The sequence below is a fragment of the Drosophila takahashii genome, chromosome 3R, assembly GCF_030179915.1.
Source record: "Drosophila takahashii strain IR98-3 E-12201 chromosome 3R, DtakHiC1v2, whole genome shotgun sequence".
NCBI lineage: Eukaryota > Metazoa > Arthropoda > Insecta > Diptera > Drosophilidae > Drosophila > Drosophila takahashii.
In genome coordinates, this window is record NC_091681.1 from 30,333,334 (window position 1) to 30,349,744 (window position 16,411).

Below are 16,411 nucleotides of genomic sequence, written 5' to 3' on the forward strand. Positions count from 1 at the left end.
TGGGGGCGAAACCAGAACAAATAACTTGGGAATACCTTTCAATAAAAGAGAAGTTTGGCCCAAGCAAGCCAAACGCTTAATTTTAGTTTGGTAAATTAAATAGTAGCCATCTGTCAACTGGTTAAAGCGTTTGAGGGATCTTTATTACGACCTTCCATTTCATCTTGAAATAGAAAAACAAGCTTATAAAAAGTAATTGATATTATGGACAAAATAAAATAAATGGTAATAATGATGCAGTTTTAATAAAATTTATTGAGCATCTTAAAGTCGAACGACAGGTGAGGTTTGCTAAAAGTGCTTCAATTTTGCCTTTTTTCTACCTTCCGTCCAGATGCTCGACATTTTAACGATTTTCGGCTGCCATTTCCTGACTTCAGATAGATTTTAGTCCTCCCCCGGGCATAATTCGAACCGCCGGCCATTTTGGAGGCTCTTTGAGCCAAATACTAAAGCCGAACACTGGGAATGCATTTTCGAATTTGCAGCTGCATTCCGGATGCATTCGCCAGCTGGGAGAGGGGTTTCGGCTAAAATATGCAGAAATTATTAGCGATAATGCTCACGTACGACACTCAGCGCGACAGACTTTCCAAAAAAAAAAAACCTAAAAATAAAATAACAGTGGGTAGATAGAGATGGTTTCCAAAAATGGGAGGACGCTTGATTGCCACAAGCATGGCACGCTTTTGTGCTCGAGTGCATATTTTGTCCTTATCTAGACGCAGCTACCCGCCCCTGTCTACATGTCCTCTATTTTTCTCTCTTTTGCATGTCGCAGGCATGTTGAAATATTATCCTTCCAGGCAGAAACGTGCGACTTTAGTTAAACTTATTTTTTTCGCAGGCGTAAGGGCACCGAAAAAAATGTATATTTCTATATTCAAGAATAACATTTTTGATTTAATCAAAAATATTTTTTGTACAACTCAACTACTTTGAGACTAAAAAACTTTTCTTCTTCAAAGGTTTTTATATTTTTAAAATTTTATATAAAAATATATAGGGAAAAAAGAATTGAACAATTTATAATAAGAACTACAAGTCCACTATTATTTTTTCTAAATTTTTCAGCTAATTGAATTAAACTAAAATTTAACAATTTCCTTTTCGCAATGTGTACATGTTTTTTTTTGCTCAAGTCATTTTGGCGGACTTCAGGACATGGCTTTCTGTTATTCCCATATCGCAGCATCAGCATTCAGGAGCCTGCGGCTTTTGCCGACCTGCCACGCCCCCATTTCTCCCACCGCCTCCCTTGGCCAGCGGCATTCACATTGAGCTGTCACGTGTGAGGTGGAAAAGCGGAAAGGAGGGAGAGCGTTGGATTTTCCACAACGCTCGCCTGCAGGGCTAAATTTGCCAATTTTCTAATTAAAATTTCTGCGCCGTAAAGCATAAATTTCGCAACTTTCACGCAGATAAAAGCCGGCAAGTCGAGTCACCCGAAACCTCAAAGGAAGTTGGTAAAAAAAAAAACATGGAAGTGAAAAAGCGTAGTCCAAAACTGATATTGTTGATGAACGAGAAAAAAAAGGCGGAGTGTAGATAAAACAGCAAGTTCAGTTGGGGAAAATTGTGGAGTTTTTTGTTAAAGGCATTGGGATTTGTTTGACAGGCAAAATTTCCATCTGTTTGTAGTTTCAAATTTTTTTCGTCTGCAACCACCTAGTAGATCCTTTCTTTGTTGCCAGTTGGCACTAATTAACGTAAAAGGGGGGCGAGAATATCTAGATGCTTATCCCCCCTAGCTTCACACTTCGCAAAAGTTATGCAATATGGCGGGAAGTTGGGAACTTTATCAATTACATTATATCAATTACGTGGCCCGCCCTTGGGCAGTTCCAACTTTCATCTGACCATAAAAATAAAAGCAGTTGTAAATTTTCGGCCTCATTTACTGGCGACTAAATAAACTGAAATTATACGACCGCCCACCATATAGAAGCACTAAATCCAAGCGTTGCGTCTTTTGAACGCAGTTCTAACTACAGTCGAGGTTAAAATAATATAACTATTTTAACAATAATAAAATGATAAGGAAATATTTAAGTTCCTTACAATGATCAGTGATCCCCAAATATTGCTAGTTGCAAAAATTTATATTAATTTTTTAAGAACCGAAATAAAATGTTTATTGATTTGTCACAAATATATAATACCTTCAGAACCACAAGAGTCTGGCTAATTAAATATAGATTATTTGTTTAATATCCATTTAGAGTAACCTATTATTTTGACCGCATCTGTAAAAGGATGCCGGACGAGTAAGATAACACGCTTTTGGTGGAAATAACTGCGATTGTGGCTGGCGCCGTCTGAAAAGCCGAAAGCAGCCACTTAAGCTGTTGGCATGGCAGTCAATCCGCTGCTAAGCACAAGCCTAAAGTTCGCATAGTCGAAAACCCCTTGGTTTTGCGGTAGAACCGCAGACGAACACAGCTACACAGATACAGTTACACACACGCACACCAGCGAACCAGGCAAATTCAGGCAGGCAGCGCTCTAATGTATGCTACATAATTTGCCCAGGGCTGCTGACCATTTGCGAGTGTTTCGACTTCTCACATATATGTACGTAGTTGTGGTGCTTTAGGCACTGAACCACTCTAAGTCTGCGGCTTGTTTTATGGTTTTGGCACTGCTTTTGACCTTTGGTTAAAACCTTAATCAGCCGCTCGCGAAATTCATGGACAAAGCCAGCGGAACGGACTTACTTATGGCTCACAAGTCCTTGGCATACACGCATAAAAAATCACAAGGATATGCGGTTTTCCGCTTATGTGGGCTACTCGGGGATTTGTATTTAGAAAAATGTGTTCATTTACTTTTTAGTAAATATAATTTTTTTTTAAATAAACTCGTTTACATTTAATTTGATGTAAAATATATTTTTAAACAGATCCTTTTTTAAGATAAACAAGAAAGGAAGCTAGCTTCGGCCAGCCGAAGCTTATATACCCTTGCAGATAATTCCTATTAATTTACAAATCGCAAACATGTTAATTATACCCTTGAAGAGGGTATTATGATTTCAGTCAGAAGTTTGCAACGCAGTGAAGGAGACGTTTCGGACCCCATAAAGTATATATATTCTTGATCAGCATCACTAGACGAGTCGATCTAGCCATGTCCGCCTGTCCGTCCGTCTGTCTTTTGACTTTTGAGAAAGTTTCATCGCGATAGCTTCAAAACTGAGAGACTAGTTTGCGTAGAAACGGACGGACAGACGGACAGACGGACAGACGGACGGACAGACGGACATGGCTAGATCGACTCGTCTAGTGATGCTGATCAAGAATATATATACTTTATGGGGTCGGAAACGTCTCCTTCACTGCGTTGCAAACTTCTGACTGAAATCATAATACCCTCTGCAAGGGTATAAAAATTAAATAAGTATTTGTTACTTTTTTATATGTCAAAAAATATTATTTCCTGATTGATTATAAAATATTTTTTTAATCTCGAACGAAGTACACACAATAAAATCTTAAAAAAAAATGTAGATACATTTTTCTGAATTTGCAATCGCTTTTCTTCTTCGTTTTTGTCCTGTCTATGGATGTGTGTGCTGTGGCAATTAAGGCAAAGACTACTGCTCGTTGCCCAAGCAACTCAATTTCCTTTTGCACCGACATCGCGCACAGCAAATCAATTTTAAGTGCTGCAATTTTCATATTTGCCAACGGCAACGCACAAAAGTATGCAACGCGCAATTTCCGCTCCAAGCATGCACAATACTAAAGGGTGAGGGGGGAGAAGGATGGAATTGGGTGGTGCAGGGGGTGGTGATGGTGCTGCTGCGGAGAAGCACTTGCTGCAAGTGCTCCACTTTATTTTGTTATGCGCCTTCAACGGCCAACAAATGAAAAGTCCTTTGGTGTGTGTGTGCACAGCCAAAAAAAAAAACAACAAAATTCATCCTTAATTAAGAATGTTTTCATAAAAATCATATTACAAACTTTAAAATCGCTGCAGTAATATTGTTGTACACCGATTTGATCAAGTTGTTAGTAATCAAAAAGAAAATTAAGGGATATTTTGGATAGCCATATCAATTTAATTATACTTTTACAATTTTAATACTTCGAATTTTAATTTAATTTTACTTTAAATACTAAGGATAATTTATTTAAAATGTTTCCAATATTAATTATCTTTTTTTCTTCCTGCGTATTTTCTCTGAAATCTTACTAAAACTCCAAAAAATATTCCCTTTCTCTTGCAGAGCCATGAGATACAGAATCTACAGACATACACGCAGTACAAGGTGACGGTGCAGGTGTTCAATCCCGAGGGTCTGGGACCGGAGACCACCATTCTGGTGATGACCGACGAAGGAGGTGAGTGTACCACTCAGTCCCCGCTTTTGCTGGGCAAAATTCAATGCAAATTCCCCAGATTCCCCACATTATCAATGATGCATGCCGCATAGTGCTTGCCCCAGGGAATTCCGACTGTCAGGCATCCAAACGATGGCCACAAGTCAATAAGTCGATCGACCGAACTATTTTTCACATATCTCGGAACCGCAAAATTCCAAATATTACGGCTTATTGACATGCCAGACAAGTGACCAACACCCCCAAAAAACCCCTGAACTGCCAAAAAAGAAAGTTATATAGTATATCGCATATCATATGCAATACAAGATGCAGATGCAGCAGCGTCAGAAACAAATTCGCCTTTGTGTGCACTTTTAGTTTTTCCCTCAACTCCTCCTTTCGAATTTCCATGGATGCCAGCGAGGGCAAAAGCAAAGCAACTTTGAGATTCGCTCAACCACAAAATGCCTCCACCATGCAATGAAGCAAACAAATAAAAGTTTAACTCCGACCAGAGGCTAAGGAAAATATGTTGCAATTTTTCATATTTTTCTCACCCCTTCTCCTGCTTTATCGCTTTTCTCCCGGCATTTTCCATCCACAGCTTTTTCTCTCTCGGCAGCTCGAAATCTGCTGCAGACCGCAGTCGGTGTGTGCGAACTGTATTGAAATGGAAGAATACTCGCCCAAACAAATAGAAATACAAAATAAATATTGCTTACTTAAACTTTTGCCATATGCTGCTCAGTCAGCAACAAAAACTGCCCAGGCATGTCCTTTCTATTTCGGTCTTTTCCCCTTTTTCATACCCTTTACTTGTATGAATTTTTGGGGTATATCTTTGTATTTTCCGATTTAAAAGTAATTCAAAATTCTTTAGTCGGTCTTTAATAAATGTAAATAAATATATTATGTAGAGCTTTAAGGTTGAAATTTACAAATCAAATTTCTTAGTGGTTTAGAACTAGAGTCCTTAGTTTACAAAATAAATAGAAATTTAATTCAGTTTAAACAACTATGGAATTATAAAGAAAAGTAAATAGACTTTAGTTCCAATGATATTCTATTGATATTATCGCAATAATATTTTTTTTAAATATTTTGCCATATTATCTCAAAAAAACCAAAATGATTGCTTTCTAAGGGCTGATAAAATTAACGATAGTGGGGTATAAAATTGTTGCGATGCCTTTCCTTGCCGTATCCTTTTCTTTGTGCTACTCCATTGTTATATCCCCCGATTCCTTTGATTCCTGGACCGCCACGTGGACTTCCGCTGGCAGCGTCTCACTTGGTATCACCAGACGCCGCCGCCGCTGGCGGAAGTGTTGATGCCATAGACGCCGGCCGGCTGAAATCGGCGGAACGTAAATTATAAGCAGTTGGCCATAAATAAATCGGTGCCGGGGATAACGGATAAAAAATTCCAACGTGTGCGAATTTATCGGAGTGAGCCGAAGTTAGCCGGGGGATTGGAATGAAATAAAATGGAATGGGGGATTTAATTTCCTGCAGTCAGCGCAAATCTGTTTGCATAAGCGCCGAGCGCCGTCGAGATGTCTTGGCCAAATATTGCGCTCAGCTCGGGAAGTTTTTAAGGCTAAGGCGGCGCTAAGACTCGAAACTCTTTTGAAAGTTGCCCGAAGAGCTTAGCGGCATAATTAGCATAAAATTCAGCGGAAAATCCTTTGGCAGCGTGGAACGGGATTGGCCGGAAACGGAATAAAATCAGATTCGATAAAAACGAAAATACGATGGCACTCCCATCCCGTATGGATTTGTCGTCACTCTCCTCCCAAAAAGGTGGTTTGAGTATAAGCTGCTTTGAGAGAAAAACGAAAATATAACTCTGGATTTTTGCGACAGCTGGCATAACTCAGTAATTTCCGAATTTTTCACGTTCTTTTCCATTTTTGTTTGGCATGTTTTTGTTGGGATATTCCAGGACAAGGCAAAAGGTAACCTGGCAGGTGCAGACGGGCGAAGCTTTTTCTGGGGATTTGCAGCGGCTTAGGCAGCAACTTTGGCCAAGGCCAAGACCCAGCTGGCGCCTCCGCGTTCGAGCCTAATAGAATTTTGCCAATTTCGGGTGGGCGTGGCCGATGCGCGTGGCAGTTGATTAATTACCCCCGAATATTTGCCACAAAGCAGCCGCAAGTAGCAGGCAAAACCAAAGCAAAAATTTGTGCACTTAAAAAAAATTATTTTTGCGGTTAAAGAAAACGAAAGAAAAGCTTAATAATTATCTCACGATATAATTGTTTAAATAGGTATTTTAAAATATATATATAAGCATAAACTTATAATTCTGTAATGTAGGGTCTCATAAAAAACCGTTTTTAAACTTGGATTAATTGTCAAAAAAAATTGCCAACAAAATATTATTGATATATTACACAGTGCAACATGAAAAATGTAACCGCAATTCTGATTTCATGGGCGGAAAGAACTCATCGAAATAAGCTAAAACCCATTTGGGTTCCTCTGGCTTAGCTCGCGTTTACCTTTTATAGCGAGTTAAAGTTTTACATACAAAATTTATTTGTAACGGCCATATCTTCTGAACCGCTTAAAATGTCACTATCAAGTCTTCAGTGATTATGTAGCTATGAACCCAAGGAACTAAATTGACAAATGACTCTTGCGCACTTAGCACCTAGTGCACCTAGCGCGTTAAAAAACAAATTTGCCTAATTTTTCGATTTTTAACGCGCTAGGTCTACGTCTTCGCAAGAGTCATTTGTCAATTTAGTTCCTTGGGTTCATAGCTAAATAATCACTGAAGACTTGATAGTAAAATTTTAATCGGTTCACAAGATATGGCCGTTACAAATAAGTTTTGTATGTAAAACTTCTTTCCGCCAATGAAATCAGAATTGCGGTTACATTTTATAACCCTAAAAATGTTGCACAGTGTTATTATCATTATTATTAACTTATTTTAAAATTTTCTAAGGAAAATTTAGAAACCCCTTCTCTTGATAAATTTTCTTTAAAATTCTTCGACTGCAGATGAGTTGAATTTTCAAAAGCCGAGAGAAAGTAACCAAAGAACTCTGCAACACGACCACATGCGGTGAAAATTATGAAGCCTTGCAGTGCGGCTTAGCAGCGGGTCAGGGATCCATGAAATCCGGCAGTTCCTTTGGAGGAGGGCTGATTGTGTGTGTTATCCACCCAGATAATGTCCTCAGAAGGAACTCGACGATTGCAAAACAATTCTAGGGCTTCGCTGGCTTTGCCCTTCGAGTTTCACTCGCTCGACAGGCCGACGTCTTTGATTAGATATTTTCCACTTTCCTTCGGCCTTCCTGCCTTTGTTATTGCGTTTTAACTTCTGACATTGGCCCGGGCTTAGAGAGCCCCGAATAGTCTTGTCTTCTTCGCCTTTGCCGGCACGCACTTGGATTTCATTTGGCCAAGACTGGGGACCTGTGGCCAAGAATGGAGTCTCTTTTTCTTATTGTTTCGTTGTTGCAGACAGCTCAAGGGGCCCCAAACACTTGTCGCTTTCGAGACGGGAGGATAGACAGTCGGACAATCGTAATGGCTTTGTGCCCTGTTTCTTGATAACTTCGTTTCGTTCGTTTCATTTGTCCGTGTACATGGCAACACTTGATGGTCTTGGCAACTTTTGACTTTAACGCGTCCTGTTACCTCGAGGCTTGCTCCTTTGACACGGCCCTTTGCACCTGAAGCAGCCGGACAGCAGGAGGTTACGAGGTTCAGATCGCATGAAGTGAACTGGTTAAGACCTCTAAGACTTTGGAGCCACTGTAGCAGTATGCAATTTAATTTCTGCTTATACTTCTCGAGGGCGTCTGGCGGCTGGCTCTTTAAAATCAAATTTATAATTCAAATAACCAGCAGCAGCTTTTCGGAAAATGACTTTGAGCGCCATTTCTCTCTCGGCCAAAATGCACAATCAACGCAGCCAAAACAAACGCTCCATTAGACTCGTTGTTAGGGATAACTGATGCAGAAAAGCTTAAGCACTGTAAAAATATAAGGAAATCTTTATAAATCCCTTTAAATTAAATATTCTGAAAATACCTTTAAAACGTTTTTTTTTACATTCTTAAAAACGTTTTAATCTTTTCTTCAATATTATAAAAAATGTTGCTGGTATGTAATGTTAAAAGCCCTTAAAAGCAAAAACAATATATTTTGTAAATATATGCAAGATGAAATTCAAAATATTATATTTTTTTTAGGATTTTAAATAAAAGTTATCATAATTATAAATTTGGAAATTCTAAGTAGCAGTGCACTTTATCCTTGAAACCCCTCGTCCTAGCAATTTATCACCGCCCGTTTGTCAACGCCCTTGGGGGGAGGGGGCGTGGCACATGGCTGCATTTCGCTGCTGTTGCATTCAAGAAAATTAATAGACACACGCACAGATCCACCTGGTGGAATAAATACAAAAAAAAAATCGCACTTGCATTTTGAGGAAATGTTGCCACTCATTCCGAGTTGTAAACTAAAGTAAATGGAAAATGGGAAATCCATTTGTAGAGAGCGCGGACTGTCAAAAGCTTGTGGTCGTCTAACCAGAGTTCTGGATCCAGAATCCAGAATACACCGGCGACTAAGTTTTGCAGCAGGACCCTCAACTTGCAGCTACAAAATTAATTACCTTTGGCTACTTTCAACTAGCTGCGGTTCGGGTTCAGCCGTTTGCATGCACTGAAAATCCTCGTGGAAAAGCGGACCCGCCCCCCTCCCCCTTCGGGAAAACACCGCCCACCTCTAAAAGATGGTTCAGTGCATCCGCTGACTGCTTTTAAAGCGCCAGCCGCAGAGAACACGGAAAAAAGAACGCAAAAACACATACAGATAGTGCAGTATAACCCAAAACTCTGGGCACAAGTTTCCTTCGCAGAAAACTGCGGGCGGCTGGCTGGCGGAAGTGACAAGCTGCATTTTGGGGGGTGGGCTGCAAAGTGGGGTGGGCGAAAGCGCAGCAGAAACAACAACAACGAAAGCAGATAAAACACTAGGGAACAAACTTTCCTTGGCCACAATGAATAGTTAATACACTCGAAGGTGAAATGCGAAGGTCTAATTGAAAAGGGATTTTAGCAGAATTAGGGGTGCATTATGAAAAATAAAAACTAGCACAAGAAATAATCGATTTTTTCTTCGCTTTATGATTTTTTTAGGGCACAGTATTTAGTTAAATAGTATACGAATTTAAAAAAATTTTTAAAATATACTTTAAGTGCCATTGCATTTTTTCATTATTTTTCCCATAATATTGCAATGTTTATGACATGTGAATTTAGTTTATGATATAAAATTCTACATACAAGAAAATGAAAAATGTTTCCGACTGTTTTAAAGCAAAACAAAGCAAAAATATTTTCTAAAATGGTCAGATTAAACATATCTTGGTTTATATTATATTAATATTACTGTGATTAGTATACGTGTATTATTTTTCAACCATTCTTGGCTAAAGTCATACTAATTACCATTACTACCTGAGATATTTAAAAAAAATCACAGTATGCAAATCCGTAGGTTAACCCTTTGGAACCAACTTTCTTTTTTGAGGCAGGGTAGTAAGATGCCCGCAGCAAAAACAGCGGTAAGACAGTCGGGAGTATTGAAGAAAAGGGCGGGGAAAGTCGTGGAGGAAAGTAGCAGAAGGACGAACCAGCAGCAGGATAAGGTACAACGTGAAAAGTATGTTTTAATAAAAGCGGAAATGAAGCAGCGTTACCGTTATTTCCTGTTTGCGCACAGTTTTGTTTGCGGCAAAAAGTAAAAAATAAAAAAAATGAAGTAAAAAAAGTAGACGGAAAAGCGCACTAAGGCCAGCTGCATTTTCACTCCCTGCAAAACCAAAAATGATAAACCGCAAACCACTTAAAAAAGTTCCAGGCAACAGCAACGCAGGCAGCAAAAACTTTTCCTAAATAGACGAAATTAATGAGCAGCAACACGGGGGCGAAGGAAAAACCCTGCCGCCGGTTCAGATCAGGTTCTCAGGATGCTCAGGATACTCAAGGACTTGCAACGAGCAGGCTGAGTCACCGAAAGTCTACGAAGAGATTTACCAGATTTATCGATTCCGCTTTTGGACTTTGGTTAACTTATTAAATGTAAAGGACCTTGAGGGAGGAATATAAAAATTTAATTTTAATTATTTGCTACCTTAAACAAATAATTTATTTGTAATTTATAATGTAAAGAATTATCACAATTTATGATTATAATTTTTGCAGCCAACTTTAAAAACGACTTTATGTTTATCTTAATTCTCTGAACATCCTATTACTCTCAAAGACCTCAAAACTCATATCGATATTGGATTCCTGTTCTCAATCCCATTTTACCTTTGTGTTTTCCTTATCCTGCTCCACATCTCGGGCTCATAATATGCACACATATCATTCTTGGGACTGGGGCAGCTGGGGGTTTTCCTTTCCGAAAATCAGGCTAATAAAACATTTGCAAGCAATCAGAAAGTTTCAGCGCTTTCTGCGATGGATGTCATTGCATGTCTGGGCCGCTCCTCCTTCTACTCTACTACCACTTCTTCTTCCTTTGGCCGCTGGCAGACGAGCTGTAATGCAAAATGAAAGCCCAAAGACGCTTTACCCCAGTTTTCTCTGCCCGGTTTTCCGCCCGCTTTCCATTTTCAACGAGTTTTCGGGGCCCTCGAAGACCGGCAAGTCGCCTGCCAAAATGAAAACGAAATGAAATGTTCGGAAAGTTGTTGAAAATGGCATTCGGCGTTGACAAATAATTTCATATCATGTCTGCGCTCTCTTCTTTTTTTGCCAAAGGATACCCCATCCTGTCCCGCCTTTGATTTCCCTTCTTTCCGCTTTGTCTGTGGGATCAATTTCATTTGATTTTGAGCGCCTTTTGCGGGACATGAGACTATGCAGGCCATGAGTCTATTAAAAAGACCACCCAGGGTCTCAGTCTCAGCTCTTTTCTCAGTACGTTCGGCACTGGGAAAAATGTATTGTCTATAAGGCAAATGTTTATAAATTATAATTTATATTTTATTGGGATGGTTTACATTCTCGGGAGCTCAATAACTTTTTCTTAAACTTTTACTTTTGAATTACTTAAGTAAAATCACTGACTTATATCTAAACAAAAACTGTGTTAAAGGTTTTTGCAAATTAAATTTGTATGATATTTTATAAAAATAATATAAATTTTGGACTTCTGCGTAGGCTTTTTTATTCTCTGATTCTAAGTCTCATTAAAACTATACGGACATGATTTGACATCGGTTTGCAGTTCATAGAAAATCAGGCCCTTTATAGATCTTCATGAATCATGATATTTATTTCCCAGTTTTTTCTCTCACTGCATTCACCTGTGCTCTCCCTTTTCCTACGACTCATCCTTGGAAAGTTTTTTTTTTGACAAATTCCCTGCTCTCGTTGCGACACACGCTCAATCACTTTGGCCCGGGGCGGATTTTAAAGTCTTTAACTTTTCTTTTGACTTTTTGTATTTTGATCCTGTGAAGGGGAACAATCTTTTTTCCTGTTCGATTTCTTTTCACATTTTTCTTTTTTTTTTTGCCTGCTGTTCATAGTCAAAAGGATTGCAATAACAACAAGGGCAAACAGGACAGCCGGCAATCTTTTTGATGGCACCTCAGTATCGCAGTGTGTGTTCCTGTGTGTGTGTGTGGGCGGTTTGGTATCTGTGTTAGTGTGGGCGTGGCAGCACTCAGGCGTGCGTGTCTGTCACCGTTCATGTTACTCTACACTCAGAAAAAAAATCGCCCTGAATTTTAGAAAATCGCCATACTTTTTAAGCCAAAGGCAGCTCGCCTTGCCTTTTAGAAAAAATATTTCTAAAAATTAGAAAAAAATTTCTTAAATTTAGGGTTAGTTCTTGCAAAATTGAATAAGAAGAAGAAAAAAAAAATCGGGGAATCGGGAGTTATGCCGACTGGGTGGAGTCTGTCGGTGTGGGGTGTTGTTGTTGGGGTTCTCGTTTTTCAACTTATTTTTCTCTCCTCTATTTAAACACATGGATGACGTCACGATGCTTGTACACAAACACACTTTTAATCTTTAATTGTAACTGAAATAATAACTGAAATTATTATATTATTTATTAATGATAAACATAAAAATCAAATAACTTACTATCTTGAGGAAAACATTTTGGTCGCTCGCGGGATTCGAACCCCTTACCTCACAGTTTGCAGTCAAACACTCTACTAGCTGCGCCAGGGAAGCATCACGAGAGGCGCTGTACAAAGTACATTCTCATTCTGTTCTCTTGGGTTCTAGGTTTATACTCTTATTTATCCATTATGTGTGTGTTAGCTTACCTAAATCCTTATTTGTATTAAAGTATACATTTTAATGCGCAAAAAAAAAAAAAAAAAGACGCAAAAAATGTCCGCCTCGACGTGGGATCGAACACACGCTTCCGAATATAAGCGTAGAAAACAAATAATCCGCTCGCATTAGACCCCTAGGCTACCGATTGGGCCAATTTTCTAAAATGTAAGGCGATTTTTTCTTAGTTTGAAAGAAAAATTTCTGAATAACAGAAAATTTTTCTAAAAGTGGATAACAAGAGGAGTTGATCTAATCAGGGTAAGTTTTTCTTATTATTTAGAAAAATATTTCTGAAAAATAGAAATATTTTCTGAATTTCAAGGCGATTTTCAAAGTATGGCGATTTTCTAAAATTTAGGGCGATTTTTTTTCTGAGTGTACGCTAGTGTGTATGTGTGCGTTTTGGCCTGGGGGCTTTTGCCGCTTTTGGCTTCGGCAAAAGTGCAGAAAATTTGTGCAAGTTACGTGCTTGATTACATTTTTCCAAACTTTTTTTCCCTGCCATTTTCCTCCGTTCCATTTCGGCCATTGACGGGTGTTCGATAAGGTTAAGGTTCGCATAGTTTGGCTATCACATGTGCAAGCACTTGGCAAAAAATTATGTACTTTAAAATTGTAAATTAAAACTTATTATTACTCAAGGAAACTTAGAGAAAAAATAAGAAAGTTTATCTTAACTTTCCTTTCCTTACATTTAAAAAAACACATTTTTAATGTCAGCTAATTAAAAACTAATATTTAGTGATAATTTATCCATTAGTAACTTTTACTTTTAATTACACTTTCTTTATTTTTTAATTAAATTTCAAGATTTATTTTCGAAAAATATCTCTAAAGCACTATGTTTTCTTTCCGTGATCCCGTACTTCCCAATCCATTTTTCGAACCCAATCCAATGACATATCGATTAATGGATAATAGACCTGACACCTGGGCGTCGCACAATCACAATCACAATCGCACACTGAAAGCTTTTAACAAATTGTGGTCGTGTATAATCGGCTTAAATTAAACAAATCTAAGCAATTAAGTGCCTGGCAGCCTTAAATCCCCTAAAAACAAACGTAAAAGGCAGGAGCAAAGTCCGCAATCAGATGGCAAACAAAGTAATCAACCTAGGGCCAAGATTGCATGACATTTTGCCATGGATCGGCTTAAATCACATTTTCAAATTTCCGACAAAATGAGACAGACTGATGGACCGAAAAGCCTACGATAGATAGTTCGCTCGAAGGGAGAGCTGCATTCTCGAACTGAAGATGAAGAGTTTTTGCCTAATTGAAGGTTCTCTTATGATTAACTGACTTGGCCACCAGTTCGATTGGTTAATCAAGGCGGAAATGAGTTAAGTTGCTAGTTGGCATGTGGGAGGCGGATGTACCACAGGGCGTATGATCTATTTCGGCAACTGGCAACTTGTCTCTGTGTTTTGGCCACAGGACACACAACATGTTGCAGTCACGGCTGTCTCCTCATCCTCCTCCGTCTCCTGTTTCTCCTGCTCGTCCTTCTGTTCACTCTGTAAAATTAGTTTTGCACTTTGTACATTGTCAGTGGCATTCTTTACATTTCTTGTTTGCCCCCAGCCTGGTATCCCAGATCCCAGCTCCTCGGCCCTCGAATCCTCCTCCGTTGTGAACTTTCGGCAGCTCTAACTCAGTTAGCCTGCCCAGCTGCGGTCCATGTGTGTCTGTCTTTGTATCTGCGTCTGTGTCTGTGACTCCGTCCGTCGTCCATCGTCCTGCCGCCGCATCTGTGTGGGTGTGGGCCACTCAACTTCAGCCTGTCATGTTGCACATCGTCTCGGTCGGTGCACTGCAAAATATTAGCCCCTAAATCAACAATGTTTGTCACTCGCAAACAGAAAGCTGCAAATAAGAATTAGAAATGTTCCAAATCAAAAGAAAAGTTCTGCGAGTCGGGGGGATTCCATTAAACAAGTAATTAGAACAGATTTATTCTTTTCTGGTGATATTCCTTTCTTCTACAAAAAAAGCTTTCTAAATTAGATGTTTATCATTTATTCATTTGAAAATTAAATTAATTTTTCGGTTTGATATAAATGTAAATTAAAACAATTTTTCACATATTTTAAATATTGTCTAATTTATAAATTTTGAAATTATGTGGGATTTTTTAAAAAACTCTAGGACAAATCTCTTTTCTTAATGAAATTTTTTATCCAAAGGCAAACTCAAATTTAAATACAACCATTTTTTCCCGCAGTGCTTCCAGTCCAAGCTGCTCTGTATTAGTTTCCGCAGGCGACTTTCACGTGGTTAGTTTGCTGCCGCAGACAAAACTATGCACATTTAACGCTAAATGTGCCGGCTGCCACTCCCCATTTTCAAACCCCGCACCGCCCTCTTTCGTAAATCAGCTCTGGCCAAAGCTTTGAAATTTATTTAAATGCCCGAAAGCTCGTAATAAAAGAGACGTAGATTTATGCAGCCAGCTGGCAGATGGCAAGTGCCAAGTGAGGCTGAGACCGAGTGGCAAGTAGGCGAAACATTTTGGCCAGGCCTAAAGCTTAAGGCCTTCAGCCCTAAGCCCATGTGTGTCTGGCACTGATTGCCGGCAGATATATGTGTGTGTGTTTGTATATGTATATCAAACACACTCACACAATCACACATGTGTGTGCTTGCATTTTCATTTGCAGTTTTGGCCCACTCCCCACGCACTTAGCCAAATTGCAGTCGGCTTGGCTTCGCTGGCATTTGGCAAAATGTCTTCGCGCAGTCGCCATTGCGAAAAGCGTTAAAACCGCATTTGCAAACTAACACTAACACACTAGCACCGAGCACCACATATGCAGAATTTTCCCACTCTTACCACGAATTTTCCCCCATTTTCCCGTAGCAATATTCTTGGCTGCTGCAGCTTTTTGTGCGTTTTTAAAATGTAAATCCTCGGAAATTTTATGCACATTGTCGTTGTTGTTTTTGCTTTTGCTGTTGTTGTTGCTGTCCCTGTCTGGCTGGCTTATATAAAATTTTGTAAAATTGCATTTACACCACAAACACATTTGCATTTGAAATGCGGCCCCTTGTTGTTGTTGTTGCTGCTGATATTACAACTACAAGAGCACCGATTGCAGGACACCGGAAATGTCCAAGCCACAAGAAGAACAGTGGGTCCAAACATCAACAAAAAACTGGATTAGATCCTTTATATTTTTTTTTACGTTTTAAAAATGTAAAATTAATTTTTTAAGATTTATTTAGTAAAATGAATCAGCTTCTACTTGTTAATTACCTAAATTAAGTGTATTTTGGCTCCTCAAATGTTTGTCTGATTTTAGTTTTCAAGTACAACAGGCAAATAAAATGCAGTTTACAAATGTTTTTCCTTTACTTCCCACCGTTCATCTGCTCAGTTGGTAGTTTTACTCTCCTTTTTTTTTTGTGTGTGTGGATTTGTTTAGTTTGCTGCATTTTGTTGCAAATGCCTTGTTGCCTGGAAATCCTGTTTGGCCATATCCTTGGCACACAACATGTCGGGTTCCGCATCTGTAGGCGGCACATGGACAGGACTTTAAGGCCAGGACAGAACTCCCCTCGAATTTGCAGCCAAAGAGGCATTAATTGAATCAGAACGCTCATTTGTGGCAAAATTATATTGCCGCTTTTGATGTAGTTGAAGACAGAGAACAGGGAAAACCTTTGACACTCTCACAAAAGGGGAAAGGGGAAAGCGGGAAAACGGAAAGGGGCTTAGCAACCGACGACTGAGAACTGTGATTACAGC

The 16,411-nt window shown here is 39.1% G+C and overlaps 2 protein-coding genes across 5 annotated transcripts in view; one reads left to right on the forward strand and one right to left on the reverse strand.

The window, feature by feature from the left end:
- Ptp99A (Protein tyrosine phosphatase 99A) overlaps positions 1-16,411 on the forward strand; it is a 135,301-nt gene that overhangs the window by 56,772 nt on the left and 62,118 nt on the right. For all 4 annotated transcript variants that reach the window (XM_017153241.3, XM_017153238.3, XM_070216211.1 and 1 more), the window contains exon 8: positions 4,232-4,346. In XM_017153241.3, coding sequence (XP_017008730.1) covers positions 4,232-4,346 — 115 coding nt within the window. The remainder of the gene's footprint in view (positions 1-4,231; positions 4,347-16,411) is intronic.
- The window catches only part of LOC108065310 (uncharacterized protein C2orf42), an 87,184-nt gene that overhangs the window by 5,982 nt on the left and 64,791 nt on the right, over positions 1-16,411 (reverse strand). The window lies entirely within an intron of this gene.